A 13,631-nucleotide genomic window follows, 5' to 3' on the forward strand; every position below is an offset into this window, starting at 1 on the left:
AATGACTGGTGTGTGTGTCGCAAAAAAAAAAATCAAAATCGCAAAATGCCCCCGGAACTGCCCCTCCACTAGTTAGATCAGCCAGTGAATCGTCACATTATGTAGTCGCATCTGGTTAATTCACTGTTTCATCCATAAATGTGACCACCCGTCCTACTCTTAGGTATGTCTAGTGTCACTCACCCGTTAGAAAAACACAGCTTTGTTTTAACAACCGTTGTTAAAATTTACATAAAAGTTAAATATAACCGACAAATAGAGCCACTGCCTCGTCGATTTCGCATTACAACTAGTTCCGTTGCAAAACACCTAGTTCCGTTGCAAAGTAACTAGGTAGTTTGCAACGTACCTAGGTAGTTTGCATCCTAACTAGTTAGTTTGCAAACTAACTGGACGGTCAGTTAGTTTGCAACGGAACTAGTTTCGTTGCAAACTACCTGGCCTGTCAGGTAGTTTGCAACGAAACTAGTTGCGTTGCAAACTAACGGACTTCGCATACTAACTGTAACATGTGTTACTCCTTGTGTTATACCTCCTTGGGTGAATTAACAGCTTGACACTGGAAACTAGGCTGTTGCCAGCGGAGACATTCCGTGAAATGTTCACAGGGATGTGGACTGTGGTCCCTTATCGAATGATGTTCTGAAACATAACGCCGATGTCATATCGATCCCGTCACGGCTCTTTACCTTGACTTGTTTCATATGTAATCGTCGGAAATGCCAAGGTGCATTGCATTTTGCTCACGGCTTACCTACCCTGCCCATTCTGCGTTGCGCAGCCAAATTGTAGGTACTATAAATCTCATTGTTACACTGCTGTGAGTCTGTGACACAAATTGTAGGCAAGATTTTCAATGCTTAATGGCTATACCATCCAGTGTTGAAATTCACGTTGTTAGCAACAGAAGCTAAACGACTCTTTGGACCACTTTTTACCCTAAAAGTCATAAAATATTTTCTCTGGGCCCCACTCTATAGCCTCGGCACTCTGCTTTCGTTAGTCAGGATGCATGTATTCACAACACTCGACAGTATGAGAAACACTTTGCCGATCGACCGTCTCAGTGCGACTGGCCACCTCCTCTGATCGGCGACCGGCACGGTGCGTGGGCGAGCTGGCGTATTTAGCTGGTATTAGCACTCAGCGAAACGACAGAACACGTGTGGGACCAGCTGGAACTGGCAGGCGACGCGGCTCGCGCTGCAGACCCACGTGTGAGATATTCCAGATCATAGATCCTGGACCTGTAAAATGAGCGTCACTGCGCTTGATGACATCACAAGATCTTGTTTTGCTTGTGAACGCCACCATGAAGGTTGTTCAACACTCAATTCCTTTTAACCCTCGCACGACCAGGCCATTTCTCATAACACGAACGACCAGGGGGGGGGGGGTTGTTACGACCCCCCCCCTGGCGTTTCGAAACGGAAGGTCGTAGAGCATAGCGGAAAAAACCAACGGATTGCTCTCAACGAGATCTCGCGATTGGTGGTATATTTTTTGGTCCTAGGTCAACATTTGACCTACTTTTGACCGGTCAAAGGTCAAATTTTCGGAAAAATAGACTTTTTCAACTTTCGGCGGCGATTGCGGCAAAACGGTGGGAGATATCGACTTGAAACCTTCACTTTCGTGTTCCTTGATCAATTCTCTATCGTTTGGTATGTATTTCGTTTCCCTAGCTCTAAAAATGGCGCGTTGGGAGCCATAGGCGCGGGAGCCGGGGGGGCAGTGGGGGCAGCTTGCCCCCCCAACTCTGGGGCCGTGGGGGCGGTGCCCCCACATCTTTGAGACGGAATACCACACTTTTTTTGCAAATGTTTTCTTTTTTTGTTGAAAAAGCCGAGGGGTGAAAAATAAGTGGCCTAAAACCGGTGAGAAAACTAGATTTGGGGGTACCCTAGGTTGATCTCTATTATGGTGTGCCCCCCCAGTCGGAAAGTAGTTCCCGCGCCCCTGTTGGGAGCGCCGGAAGTCGGCAAGGTCACAGTCGGCGGCAGAAATTCGAAAAATCAAAATTTAAATTTTTGAAATCTGATTGTATTTTTGGATTTGGGAGGTCCATTTGCTCCCTATAGAAGCTAATATTGCTGCATATTCCCATTGAGGTGACAAGAATTAGCAAAATAGTGGTTCGGGCGCTTTTCAAAAATAGTACCGGACGCTGTTCCTCTTGTGACGTCATAGCTCCGTGACCTGACCTGACCCGGTCAAATTTCTTATACCATATGATAGCCAATACTTGCCCCAACATGCATGGGAAGTTTCATCACGATCCATCAACCGATGTTCGTACCACCGGCAGGAAACCTCGGGCGTTGGCACTCAGTTTGTGAAAATCCGGCCGGAGGCTGTACCTCTTATGACGTCATAACTCCGTGACCTGACATGACCCGATCAAATTTTTTTCGGCAAAAGATGCGCAAAGGTTGCCCCAGAGGGTATTGAAAATTTCAGCCCGCTACGACAAGCCGTTTAGCGTGCACTTCGAAAAAACCTCAGGGGGGGGGGGTTGATACAACCCCCCCCCCTAGGCGTTCTAGGGTTAAAACGACTACTTTTAATGGTTAGCGTACCTACTTATAGGACATGAGCTTTGACATCAAAGTCTTTCAATTAAAATATGCGCCGACCAACGTTCACATGTCTGCGTACATGGCAGAAGTGTTCAGCTATGAGGCAGATAGTGAAGACATTAAAGTGATGCCTGAATGGTACACTTGACATAATCAATCCATTCCCCTAATGTGCCGCCGATCGTTCGCACTGGCGGGAAGGAATTATTTGATTGGATTGCACCGTCAAGTCCCGGAACGAAGAACAAGAACGATCTTTCTTTTAGAGCTTTGCTTTCTAAGTCATATCCCGATTTTGTTTCATCATTATGGAGAGAAAATCCATTCCGTCTGCCCGCTCATGCAAAATACAGAATTCCACCATGAAAAATGGACCATATATTTTACCCTTAAAGCTAACGTTATGTAAATATTTCAACTGCTTTGCTGTAAAGCGTTGTCAGATTTCGAATGTCTCAGATATGTGGGCATTTGATTAAATGCCTAACTATGCCTTACGTGGTCAGATACTACCTGTAGATACTATGCGTTAGCTCGTCAGCATGGAAATATGCCCTTATGCGTTAAAGCAAAAACAGTGAATGGTAGGAATGTCACAGATGTTACGTTTTTTTTTTCATTACCTTATTCCGACACTTTTTCTCGAAAGGATTCACAAGGACTCACGAATGAAAAAAATCATTCATATTCAAACTGACTTACAAAGAAAAGCACAAACACCTTTCTTTGTTCAGGCATTTTGTGGTTAACCCTCGCCGGCCGAGGGGGGGGGGGGCGGGTGCCGTCCCACCATAGGGTTTTTTTTCGCGATGGCTCCGAGCACGCTGGCGATAGAGAGCTGAAACTTTGCATACCTGACCTTTGATCCAAGCCAGATCTTTTGACACCAACCGCATTTTTGGGTCAGGTCAGGTCACTGACCTATGACGTCATAAGTGAACCTCTGCACGGTCTTCAGATGTTGCAACTTCGCAACGCCCTCACTGCCAGAGGAGATGTCACAGGGAAATGAAACTTGCAGGATCTAGTATCAATTATGAGTCCCACAACTTGTATATCTCGGATTTTTCCTAAAGGTCATATGAGGTCAGGTCATTTTCGTGACCTCACCATTATAAGTCAATGGGAAAAATGAAAACTGCTATTCTGGCGCCGGGAACGATCTCCAACTATCTCAAGCACACAGAATCGTGATTTGATGCACTCCTTGCAAGGTTAGATGCGTCACTTTTGCAATGTTGACCTTGCGTGACGTCATTTATGACGTCATCAAGGTCATATTAGTTTTTCGTCAATAACTCTTGATCAAATTGAGCTAGCGAGTCGGGAAAGCCACCAATGGACTCAGGAAGGCCTGCCGAATCGAATGATATGCGACATGACCTCTTTCGACCAACTTCGTGACCTGGGGGTGCTGACCTGACCTTGACCTGAGGTCAACACCCCAAGTTGACCTGACCCGAACAATAAGTATATCATTCGACGCACCTGAGCAAGGCGAACACGATGCCGCCAAAATCGGCGCTCTGCGGCCGTTTTTTGCGAAGTTATTCACCAAAAACTGAACCGTACCTTGGGGCACTTGACCTGACCTCAGAGGTCACAGGTTGACCTAGGACCTTAAAATCGGGTACCAATCTCTGCGTCTCGTAACGGCGCACACGCTCGTTTTTTCCGCGACGCGCTAGCTCCACCAGGGGCGAAACGGCGAGGGGGGGTCGTACCCGCCCCCTCCCCTCGGCCGGCGCGTATGTAGAAAACCAATAGGTCCGGCGAGGGTTATATAACAATACTGAACGAGGCCGGTGTAAATAAATTTTCAAGACCCAGGTCCTTACTGAATTTTTTAACGAGGCCGAAGGCCGAGTTAAAAAATCAGTAAGGATTGAGGTCTTGAAAATTTATCACCGGCCGAGTTTGGTATGTATTTTACTGTATGCCAACGATAAAATAATTGTCTAGACCGAAGCTCTTAGCCACTTTTTGAACGAGGCCATCCCAAAATGTTGACTTGGTAATTCGTTTTTGACCGTGGTCACTTTGCTTACACCAGTTATTACCACACCCCTCAGGCTAATGTATTTGAATAGGCCAGGCATACAGTAAAAGGCTTTACTTTTTCCACTTAAATTACCTTCAGCTATAATTCTGATAACGGCGGAACATGAAAATAGAAAACGTGAAGTTATGGAACTTAGTATGCAGGGTTTGCTTGTGTGTAGTTGCTAGTGTGCCATTGATGAAGGAGTTCAGAGAAAGGTACACATTTCTTGAGCCTACAACGGGCTCACAGGTTTGAAAGGCATGTTGATGTGAAGGAGAGACAGACGTTACTACCAGTACTCACAACGGTCATGTCTTTAAAACTTGTCCACTTTCAGTACGAAGATGATTGCTTTCTCCCTTATCACTCCGAGTTCCCAATGGGCATGCTCTCCGTTCACGACACATTGCTGGAAGGAGATTGTCTATTACCGTGTGCCCGGGTGGAACGAGTTTAAGCAGTTTGGCAAGAGTTAACGAGGTGCCGTCGGCACCTTGTGTCTGAACCACGGAGCCACAACAACCGTCACACGAAAGGCGGCAGGCACAGACAAAATTAGGTATCGTGCGCCCTAGGTCGGTGTTATCCACCCCTAGCAGCTCAGCACAGCGTTCTCATGATTTTAGCTTTCAAATAGTCTGTGTGAAATTACTTCCGAGATGTTCCAGACGAAATTAAAGCACGTCACGCCTCTTCCAGCGTTTAATGATATCCTTAGGCATGTGTAGTGATGAGAAAACCGAGTATCTAATGCTAGAATTGTGAAATACTCTATTTAAAGTGACATATTACATTTCGCGAATATATTCCGTCACCGCGACCGATGCAGCATAGCGTGATGCTAGTTTGGAAAGTTGCTGACGCCGTATACAAGTGTATAACGTTGACGCGGTTATGCATATAATGAAAATCTTAAAAACGTCATCGGATTTTTTTTTTCAGAGAGATGCCGTTATACACCCATATAGCAAAGCTGACTTTCCAAGTCTATACTCTAAAATAACAGTAAAATAACTTCTTTTTTAAATGATAAGTTATGATCGACCTCGCATGTCATGGAACATAAGTGAATACAGTCACTTGAGGCGACGTTCCACCCAACGATGCATTTATATTTCACTGCAGGCTCTTAGCGTTGTGAGTTTTTAAGAGAAATGGGCAAAACGTACAGTTTCATCCACTGCAGCCTTATTGCAGTCTTGGAACGTCAAAGGTGACTGTCCTTACTAAAACTGTAGTGCTTTCTATCCCATTGCGAATTATGTAGTGTTCACATGATCTGCTACGGTTCAGAACTATGCTGAACTAAAGGTGAAAACGGTTTAAATATTTCCACCAGCTTCTCACCAAACGTCTCTAGGGCTAATGTCTCATTAGCCTCTAGGGGACTGGAATGAGAACGTATTGGTGCAGTAGGTGAAATCGGGCTGTTGAGTGTTGACCTTTGTAGGACATCATTGTAATGCAATATCGTCATTTTTGTACCGGCTTTTGAAATTGAAAACATTGAGTCGATTGATGTCACTTTCGTCCTGCTCACCCAACCGTTGCTGAGTGTTAGTATGGCTAGGGAGGCAGGAGCTCGGTAGGTAGAGTAAGTACTGCCACTAGCATAGGCTCTGTAGGTGGGCCAGAGCCGCCCAATGAACCGACGGTAAAATGTACCTATATTTGGTCCGCTTCGTCTGGAAACCATCACGGCGCTACGTTCTCAGAGGTCTTTCAATCAGTTAGTACGAGGGCAATGCTCTGGACCTTAGGACAATCGATATCTTACGGCACACTCATTCAACCACGGTCAAGGTTAACTATGTATCTGTACAAACATGATGCGACCCCAGAAATTAAGAGCCCATGACCAATAATGAAACTTTATTGGCAATCGCTTTACCTCTGCAGTCTGAAGCGCTTTGCGAAATGATCGTGTCAGCTGCTTCTCAAAATAGCTGAAGGGTATAAATCGCAAAATATATTTTGTGAGGCGCTGTTCGTGGAAAAAAATATCTTGCATATTTTACAAATGTTCGTAATGTACAAACAAGGTACTCCTCGTGCCTGCACTCCGCACACATGTTTGATGAATAATCATTAATCAAGTTTGCTCGAATCGAATACCAGAACTCCTGGGATCCGAGCTTGCATGATCGAATGTCCTATGTTTTACCGGCCGAGCCCCGGGCCCTAGGTGCTGGGACCGATGGGAAGGGAAGGGAGGCCATGGTCGTTCCAGTTTCCAGCCGCATGCTAGCTTAAACTTTAGCCCTTTCTCAAAAATAAAATTTTGGTCCAGGAAGATTCAGGTCGAAGAGATCCACATTGAACATAAAACTGTAAATAAATGTCCTCAGTTACTTTTTTCTCCACAAATTGAAGTCAAAGCTTTGTTCCCCTCACTTTGTCTGAGCTTCCACACTCCCGCAAGGGTCGGAGAAGGTACTGAGTTGCAGACAGACACAACGAGGAAGACATTTTATTTTACGAAGTATTGCATTACCAACCGTTTACTTAGTCGAGAGTCTACAGCTATTAATTTGTGACGCTTAGGGAAGCTGGACTTTCAGTATTCGTCCTGAATTGAGATTTATGGGCTCTGAATGGGGACACATGGTAGTTTATAATTTGAAAAACGAGCAATTAGCATGCGATTGTGTATTAACAATCATGGTTCCCTTGGGGAAAAAGTGTGTTCGCGGTTTGGATGAAATATTTTCTCTTTTTTTCTCCTCCCCTCCGCCCCGCCTCTCTCTCTCTCTCTCTCTCTCGCTCCCTCTCTCTCTCTCTCTCTCTCTCCCTCTCTCTCTCTCCCTCTCTCTCTCTTTCTCTCCCCTTCTCCGTTTTCTCGCTTTTCGCACAAGCAATATCAAATTCAATAGTAATCGATTTCGCCGTGAGACTGCTCGTGGATGAAACTAACGTTGAAACGTAAGAACACAGAGAATATGGGCCATAAATCAAATAAAGCTGGCAGAGATAAGACCATAAATCATCGCCGTACAGTGCGTTTCCATCATTGTAGGTACCTAGACTCCACCTGCACGCATTGACCAGCCGGCAGCCACTGCAGCCCAGCCCGAAGCCGATGGAAAATGTAGTGCAGGGAGGCTTTTCCACCAAAGATAATTCTTTTGTCCGAGTCTGAGTGGAAAATAACTGGGATAGAAGGCCTGAAGCATGATTTAGATTAGGTATAGGTAATAAAAAACATAAAAAAACTCGCCATAAAAATTAAGAACAGTATATAACGGGATCATGTGAACAAGATAAAGTGCATATTTGGAGTCTATATCTAATTAAACATCAAATCTTGGTTAGGATACATGAAATTTTTCCTTTTGAATTAAAATGAAACATTTATTTAGGTGTTTCACCTTTTGCCACATTTTGCCATCTTGTATTCATTTGTTGCAAAATTATCAGTGGCTTCTTCGTCGTACCATTTCATCATAATCAGTCGCTGAATGTTATGCGGATTGTGGATAGTCGACAGTTCCCCCGGTTCCCCCGGAACCTCGGCCACATAGAGGGTCAGTTGCCATGGCAACACGTCTGTTTAATTGATAATGCCGCGTGGTGCCGTGCCGCGCAGCCGGGCCGGCGTTACAAGTATTCACGGTGGCTGCAGGAAGAGCGTGAAACTCACCCAAACCACCCTACATTCACTAGCTACCCCGTGCGAAAGGTCAAACATTAATAGAACATAAAGCTCGAAAATTAATTGTCAAAGGCCTTTTTGTTACAACCCCGGTGATACGAAATGAGTAACCAGAAAATAGATACGGGACCAGAAGCACAACCGACGGAGGCTCAGACACCAACTGGGGTAAGTCATGCACATTTTCGTGTTCTGCGCTACTGTTTTAGTCAGGGGTGATGTAAGGATATTTATGCTTTTCTAGGCGTCATCATTTTTATAGGATTTTACTGCATTTCTGTAATCATAGTTGACCGCTTGGTAATATGCACGAAATGCCTTTCGCTATGGCCGTTTTTGCCACGTATGTACACAACGATGTTTTATATGGGAAGCTACTTCAAGGGCCACAAAATAAGCTGTTAATGTCAGATCATGATTTTACCTTTTATCATGATAACGTCTCCTTGTTTTAGGACGTAACAACACCCGGCTCGACTGCTAATATTCCCGTGAAGAAAGAGTCGAATGGGCCCGAACAGGCATCACAGTCGACTTTGGCAGCGGCCCCGGCGGAGGCGGCGGAAGCAGCGTCCGCCGCATCTGTCTCCACCGCGCCGAAACCGTCTCCCAGCGCCGCACCAGCCGATGAGGTGAAAACAGAGCCAGCCGAGGCCCCGGATTCGGGTGAGGCCGCCCCGGCGCCGGCCGCAGGACCAGAGCAGGGTGCGCCGGGCGCGGAGACGACTACCGGGGCGGGCGGGGACCAGGCTCCCACCGACCAGCCGCCGCCGGAGGAGGAGCCGGTGCCGCAGCTGGTGAAGGTGGTCCACTCGGCACGCAGCGTGTTCCGACAGAGGGACGTCAAGGAGTACGACCCGTTCACGGCCCACCTGGAGCGGCGCATCACCAAACTGTTCGAGGTGAGCTGAACTGATTTTAGGGCTGATTTTTAGGAATTTATTTATGGTTTCTGACTTACTATGGTGCTTATTAAATGTCAACTGTTAAATTTGCTCAGCGTGTCCGCGGTTCGAGTTGTATTTCTCACAGTCGCCCTGTGGCTATGTCGCTGACGGTTGTCAATTGGCATAATGCTGCTGTACGCTACCGCCTCTGTTCACCGTCTCTCTGTCCATCTGCACCCTGTTTATAGCCCCTCTGTCCTAATCCACCCTGTCCACAGGCGTTGGACACGGAACAGACGGGCCGAGTGGACGTCCACGAGCTGGGCACCCTCATCAGGTCGGTGGGCTGCTGTCCCAGCGAGACCGAACTGCAGGAAATGGTCACCCAGCTGGAGGAAGAGGGCCAGCCGGGCTTCATCCGACTGCAGACCGTGATGCCCTACATTATCCAGTGTGTCGAGGACAGAAAATATCCGTCCGCGTCCACCGAACAACTGCTGCAGGCCTTCCAGGTCAGATGGCATGGTGCACAGTGTGGCCAGCTTTTCTTTGATGTGGACGCCCATAGTGCGTTTCCATAGATAAAAAGATTATGTTTTTATATACGGTAGAATTGGTAAATTTATGTTGTTATCCTGCTGGGCTTCTGCTCAGGAGTATGGAAATGTGTAACGTCATGAGGCAGCTGTGCCGGCATACTCCGGTGCCTTGCGGTACAGCCTACCTTACAGTATAGGGGCCATTGGGGACGGCGTTTCAGCTTCGGATTATCCGTTTCCGCGATAAATAACTGCAGTGTGGATATTGGTAAATAATACAGCATCTACGTTGTTGGTATTGTACACGTAAATTGATAATTGAGTGTTGTCTATGGGTCTGTTCCAGTCGCACTTCCTAACATCTCTAAACTCCTCCAAGACTGCTTCCCTGTTCCAGTGGCAGCTCTAGCCCCTACAAAGTCAAGGAGAGCCCTGCTCCAACCTCCTCTATCTTGCTCTTGGAGGAGTTTAGACGTGTTAGGAAGTGCGACTGGAACAGACCCTATATGAAACCGACAGCCGATACCTATAGCGTTTGTGCTTTGTAACAAGCATCTGAGCGGCATACTTCTTCCCAGGTGTTGGCCGAGGACTGTGCCGCCCAGGAGGAGGCCCGCGCCGGCCCCAAGCGGGAGAAGAAGGAAGAGGAGAAGGACACGCTGCCGCAGGACAAGCTGGTGCACATTCTGACCGAGGAGGGTGAACACTTCAGCCAGGAGGAGGTGGAGGAGATGCTGTCCGCGGTGCCATCCTCGGAGACCGGCCGGGTCCGCTACGCCGAGTTTGTCAAACAGCTGGTGGTGCCCGAGCTCTGGTGAGGCGGAGATGCTAGTCTGAAGCATAGAGACTGGTCGAGCTAACAATCTGGTGACCAGACTGCGACTGGGTGGCGGTGTCAAAGATGCGGACATTGAGCGGCTGTAAAACGGACCATGAGACTCTGACTGAAGAATAGACAAAATCTCAATTATTTCACATTCTTTGTCAATGGCGCTGTCCGTTTTCGTATGAAGTGGTGTAGCTTATGCATATCTTTTCTAACTGACATGCGATTTTTATGATTAGGTCGCATTCATAGCTGAACGAAACATGTTTCCATTTTCGAACGATTAAGTCCCGTCGATTGTTGCCGGGACTGCGACTATTATTAAACGTAATTGCAGCTTGATTTTCGAATGATTGTCGGACGTTTATTTACTGTGCTAAAAAAAACACCATATGTGATTATACTCGTAAATAATGTGTAATGTGCAACGTAACGACGTTGAAGCTTTCTGACAATGGAATAGGGGAATAGCTGGTGAAAGGCGGTCTTTTCTAGCTGGAGATTGTTTTTGCCTAGAGCTTCTGCCATCAGTCATAACGCAATTCATCTATGGAAATGTCATTATGGGAAGGCAGGTGCGGATGTCTTCTGTGCAGGCATGTCCCTCCTATAGGAGGGATCCACGTATACGTGGATCAATCATATTAGGAATAGTTGGTTAGGGTGACATTGATAAGACACTAACGAGGCCTATTAATTATTTCACACGCGGCGCTTCTAACGTAAGTAGTTTCTTTCAGAGGCGCACTAGCACACGTTTGTTTACAGCGTGCATTGGATTGCATTCATAGAAACTCATTCCGCGTGTGATACACTGGAGCATGCAATTTAAAACCACGTAGACTTAAAGTCGTGGAACGTTCTGGTCCACTAAGTGAAAGTGAGCGGCAATGGTACCAAACGGCTGGTAAGAAGTCACCGGTCATTGCCTCTATTTACAAGACTTAATTGTGCATGTTTCACCGACCGGAGATGACCGTATGTCAGTACGTTCACTTATGAATTATCATTGTTATCACTGAGCAGTACGACTAGGTGACACCCGCGAGTGATTTGGCGTTTTCCGGGCAATGCTAACTCTGGATTTCCTTACGGGCAATCGAAGCTGCAGTTGGGAATATGATTCCCTATGTGTAATGTACCTGATAACCCGCGCCCCAGTGGCGGTCTCGGCCAACTTCGCCCTAGTGGGGGGGGGGGGGGGCATACATGTATGTCATACATGTATGTATGTTACCACCCACCTCTAAATAAAAAACTAAGAGGGCTAGAAAGACGCGGTAAAAAGCAGTCGATAGCTCTTAATGCGTACGTTTGAAAGTATTTCGGTCATTTTTCACCTTAGAGCAATATTGTTGTCACCAGAGGTCATCAAAGGTCAAAATTTGCCAATTGTCATTATATTTTTCAGAAAACATGCCGCTATCTCAGGAACTATGGTAGCTAGAAAAACGCATGGAAGAGCAATCGATGGCTTTTGAACTCTTCTTTTGAAAAGGTCATTATCAATATTGACCTGAGGCGGTTTAGCCTCCAGAGGGCAAAATCTCCCAAAATAGCTGTTTTTACGAAAAGTGTTTTTCGACAATAACTTTCGACTACAAAAAGCCACGACATTTCTATTGCCAGAATCGTGTTCCCCTCACCGAGACACGTCGAATGGACTATAATTTGACCTTGAAAGATCAACTTGAAAATTTGACCTCAGGTCAAGGTCATGACCTGACTGGAAAAGGTCACATTGCATATCAGTCGATGCGTCTCAACAAGACAAACACAATGAGACCATCCCCAGCGTTCTATCTCTTTCCAATCGCGAGTTATTGGCAAAAAACTGTTTGTAGCCTCAAATGACCTCGGATGACCTTTCTAGAGGCTATCAGCAAAAATGACACCTTGGTCATCACGAGTGGACTAAATCATTGTGATTCTGAAATATTTGGACTGTTGCTATGCGTACACACGGATCTAGAGGCATTTTCATTTTTCTCCATTGACTTGTAATGGAAAGGTCACGCCACTGACCTGACCTTAGGTCACGGATATAAAAAATCCGAGATATACAAATTGTAGGCGCCCATAACAGCATGCAATCCATCAAGTTTAAAACCTTTCTGACAAACACTGCAGGCTGGACATGATTGCAAACTTTTTTAAGGCTTGGTCAGTTAACTTGACCTGGTGACCTGACCTGACATGACCTGGGGTCAAAAATTTCACACATTGTCTAAAATTGATGTACCAAAAGCTACCCCAAGCGGCGCGGCGCTACGCGCCGCGGTTTTTTATTCACACGCGAAAAACGCGACAGGGTGGTAACATATGCCCCCCCCCCCCACTGGGGCGAAGGTTAACTCTCGCAGCCTCACGTCCATGTGCGAGCAGTGGTGAAAAATGTCGATCTCATCTCATCCAGTCAGCGTTAAACGGCAGTGATATACCTACCAGTCATTATAATGAGACCACCGTAGACATTATGAGAGCCTTCCCCAGTGCACGCTGGGCCGGCGGACCGGAAAAGCGCTAGAAATACCCCCAAGAGTGACTTTCCACAATATGAACAAAATATGTATCATTCGATCCCAAATTGATCAAAGCATACGATTCTGATGCCATTTTTGCTCTAAGGTCGAAATTGAGGTGGTCAGTTGTCACCAAACACAAGACTATTTAGACCCGCTAGTGGCCACCACATTTGCCGATTTTAATGCTAATCTTTAGTTGATATTTATTAGTTGACCAGTTGTCGTTTTGAACGCAATTTTCTGTCAGACTAGTTCAGGGCACTGTTGTTCACTGTACCAACAACATTCTTGCATATTGCATCGCTTTTCTGCAAGATAAGCTAGCTTTTTGCAAGCAGCTGCAAGACCATAATAAAAATCATATCTAAATTTTTAAATAGACTTTTATAAAAACGTTATTTCGAGCGGCTAAAAATGAACATCTTATACTAGCCTCTGATTACTCATCTTTCGTTCCATATAGGTGCTTTGCTGCTTTTCCCTGCTACTTTTCGAGATATGCGCCAGTAAACCACATGATGTAGGGGCAATTGTCACCTCGCCGCTCTACTGACGGCCCGGCGCTCTTTAAAGCGCTGA

General features: G+C 46.2%; 1 protein-coding gene across 1 annotated transcript; it reads left to right on the top strand.

Moving 5' to 3' along the window:
• Positions 1 to 8,150: 8,150 nt before the first annotated feature.
• LOC122381904 (dynein regulatory complex protein 8-like) lies at positions 8,151 to 10,671 on the top strand. The gene is made up of 4 exons (XM_043366682.1): positions 8,151 to 8,443; positions 8,731 to 9,177; positions 9,441 to 9,674; positions 10,280 to 10,671. Exons 1-4 carry the CDS (start codon positions 8,378 to 8,380, stop codon positions 10,517 to 10,519), a joined length of 987 nt encoding a protein of 328 aa, XP_043222617.1. The 5' UTR covers positions 8,151 to 8,377; the 3' UTR covers positions 10,520 to 10,671.
• The last annotated feature ends 2,960 nt before the right edge of the window (positions 10,672 to 13,631 follow it).

The sequence above is a fragment of the Amphibalanus amphitrite genome, unplaced genomic scaffold (assembly GCF_019059575.1).
Source record: "Amphibalanus amphitrite isolate SeventyFive unplaced genomic scaffold, NRLGWU_Aamphi_draft 000129F_arrow, whole genome shotgun sequence".
Lineage (NCBI taxonomy): Eukaryota > Metazoa > Arthropoda > Thecostraca > Balanomorpha > Balanidae > Amphibalanus > Amphibalanus amphitrite.

Coding starts and splice junctions, on each gene's coding strand:
- LOC122381904 (XM_043366682.1), top strand. CDS start 8,378: ATGAGTAACCAGAAAATAGATACGGGACCAGAAGCACAACCGACGGAG. Junction 9,178..9,440: donor GCATCACCAAACTGTTCGAG/GTGAGCTGAACT, acceptor CCCTGTCCACAG/GCGTTGGACACGGAACAGAC. Junction 9,675..10,279: donor AACTGCTGCAGGCCTTCCAG/GTCAGATGGCAT, acceptor ACTTCTTCCCAG/GTGTTGGCCGAGGACTGTGC.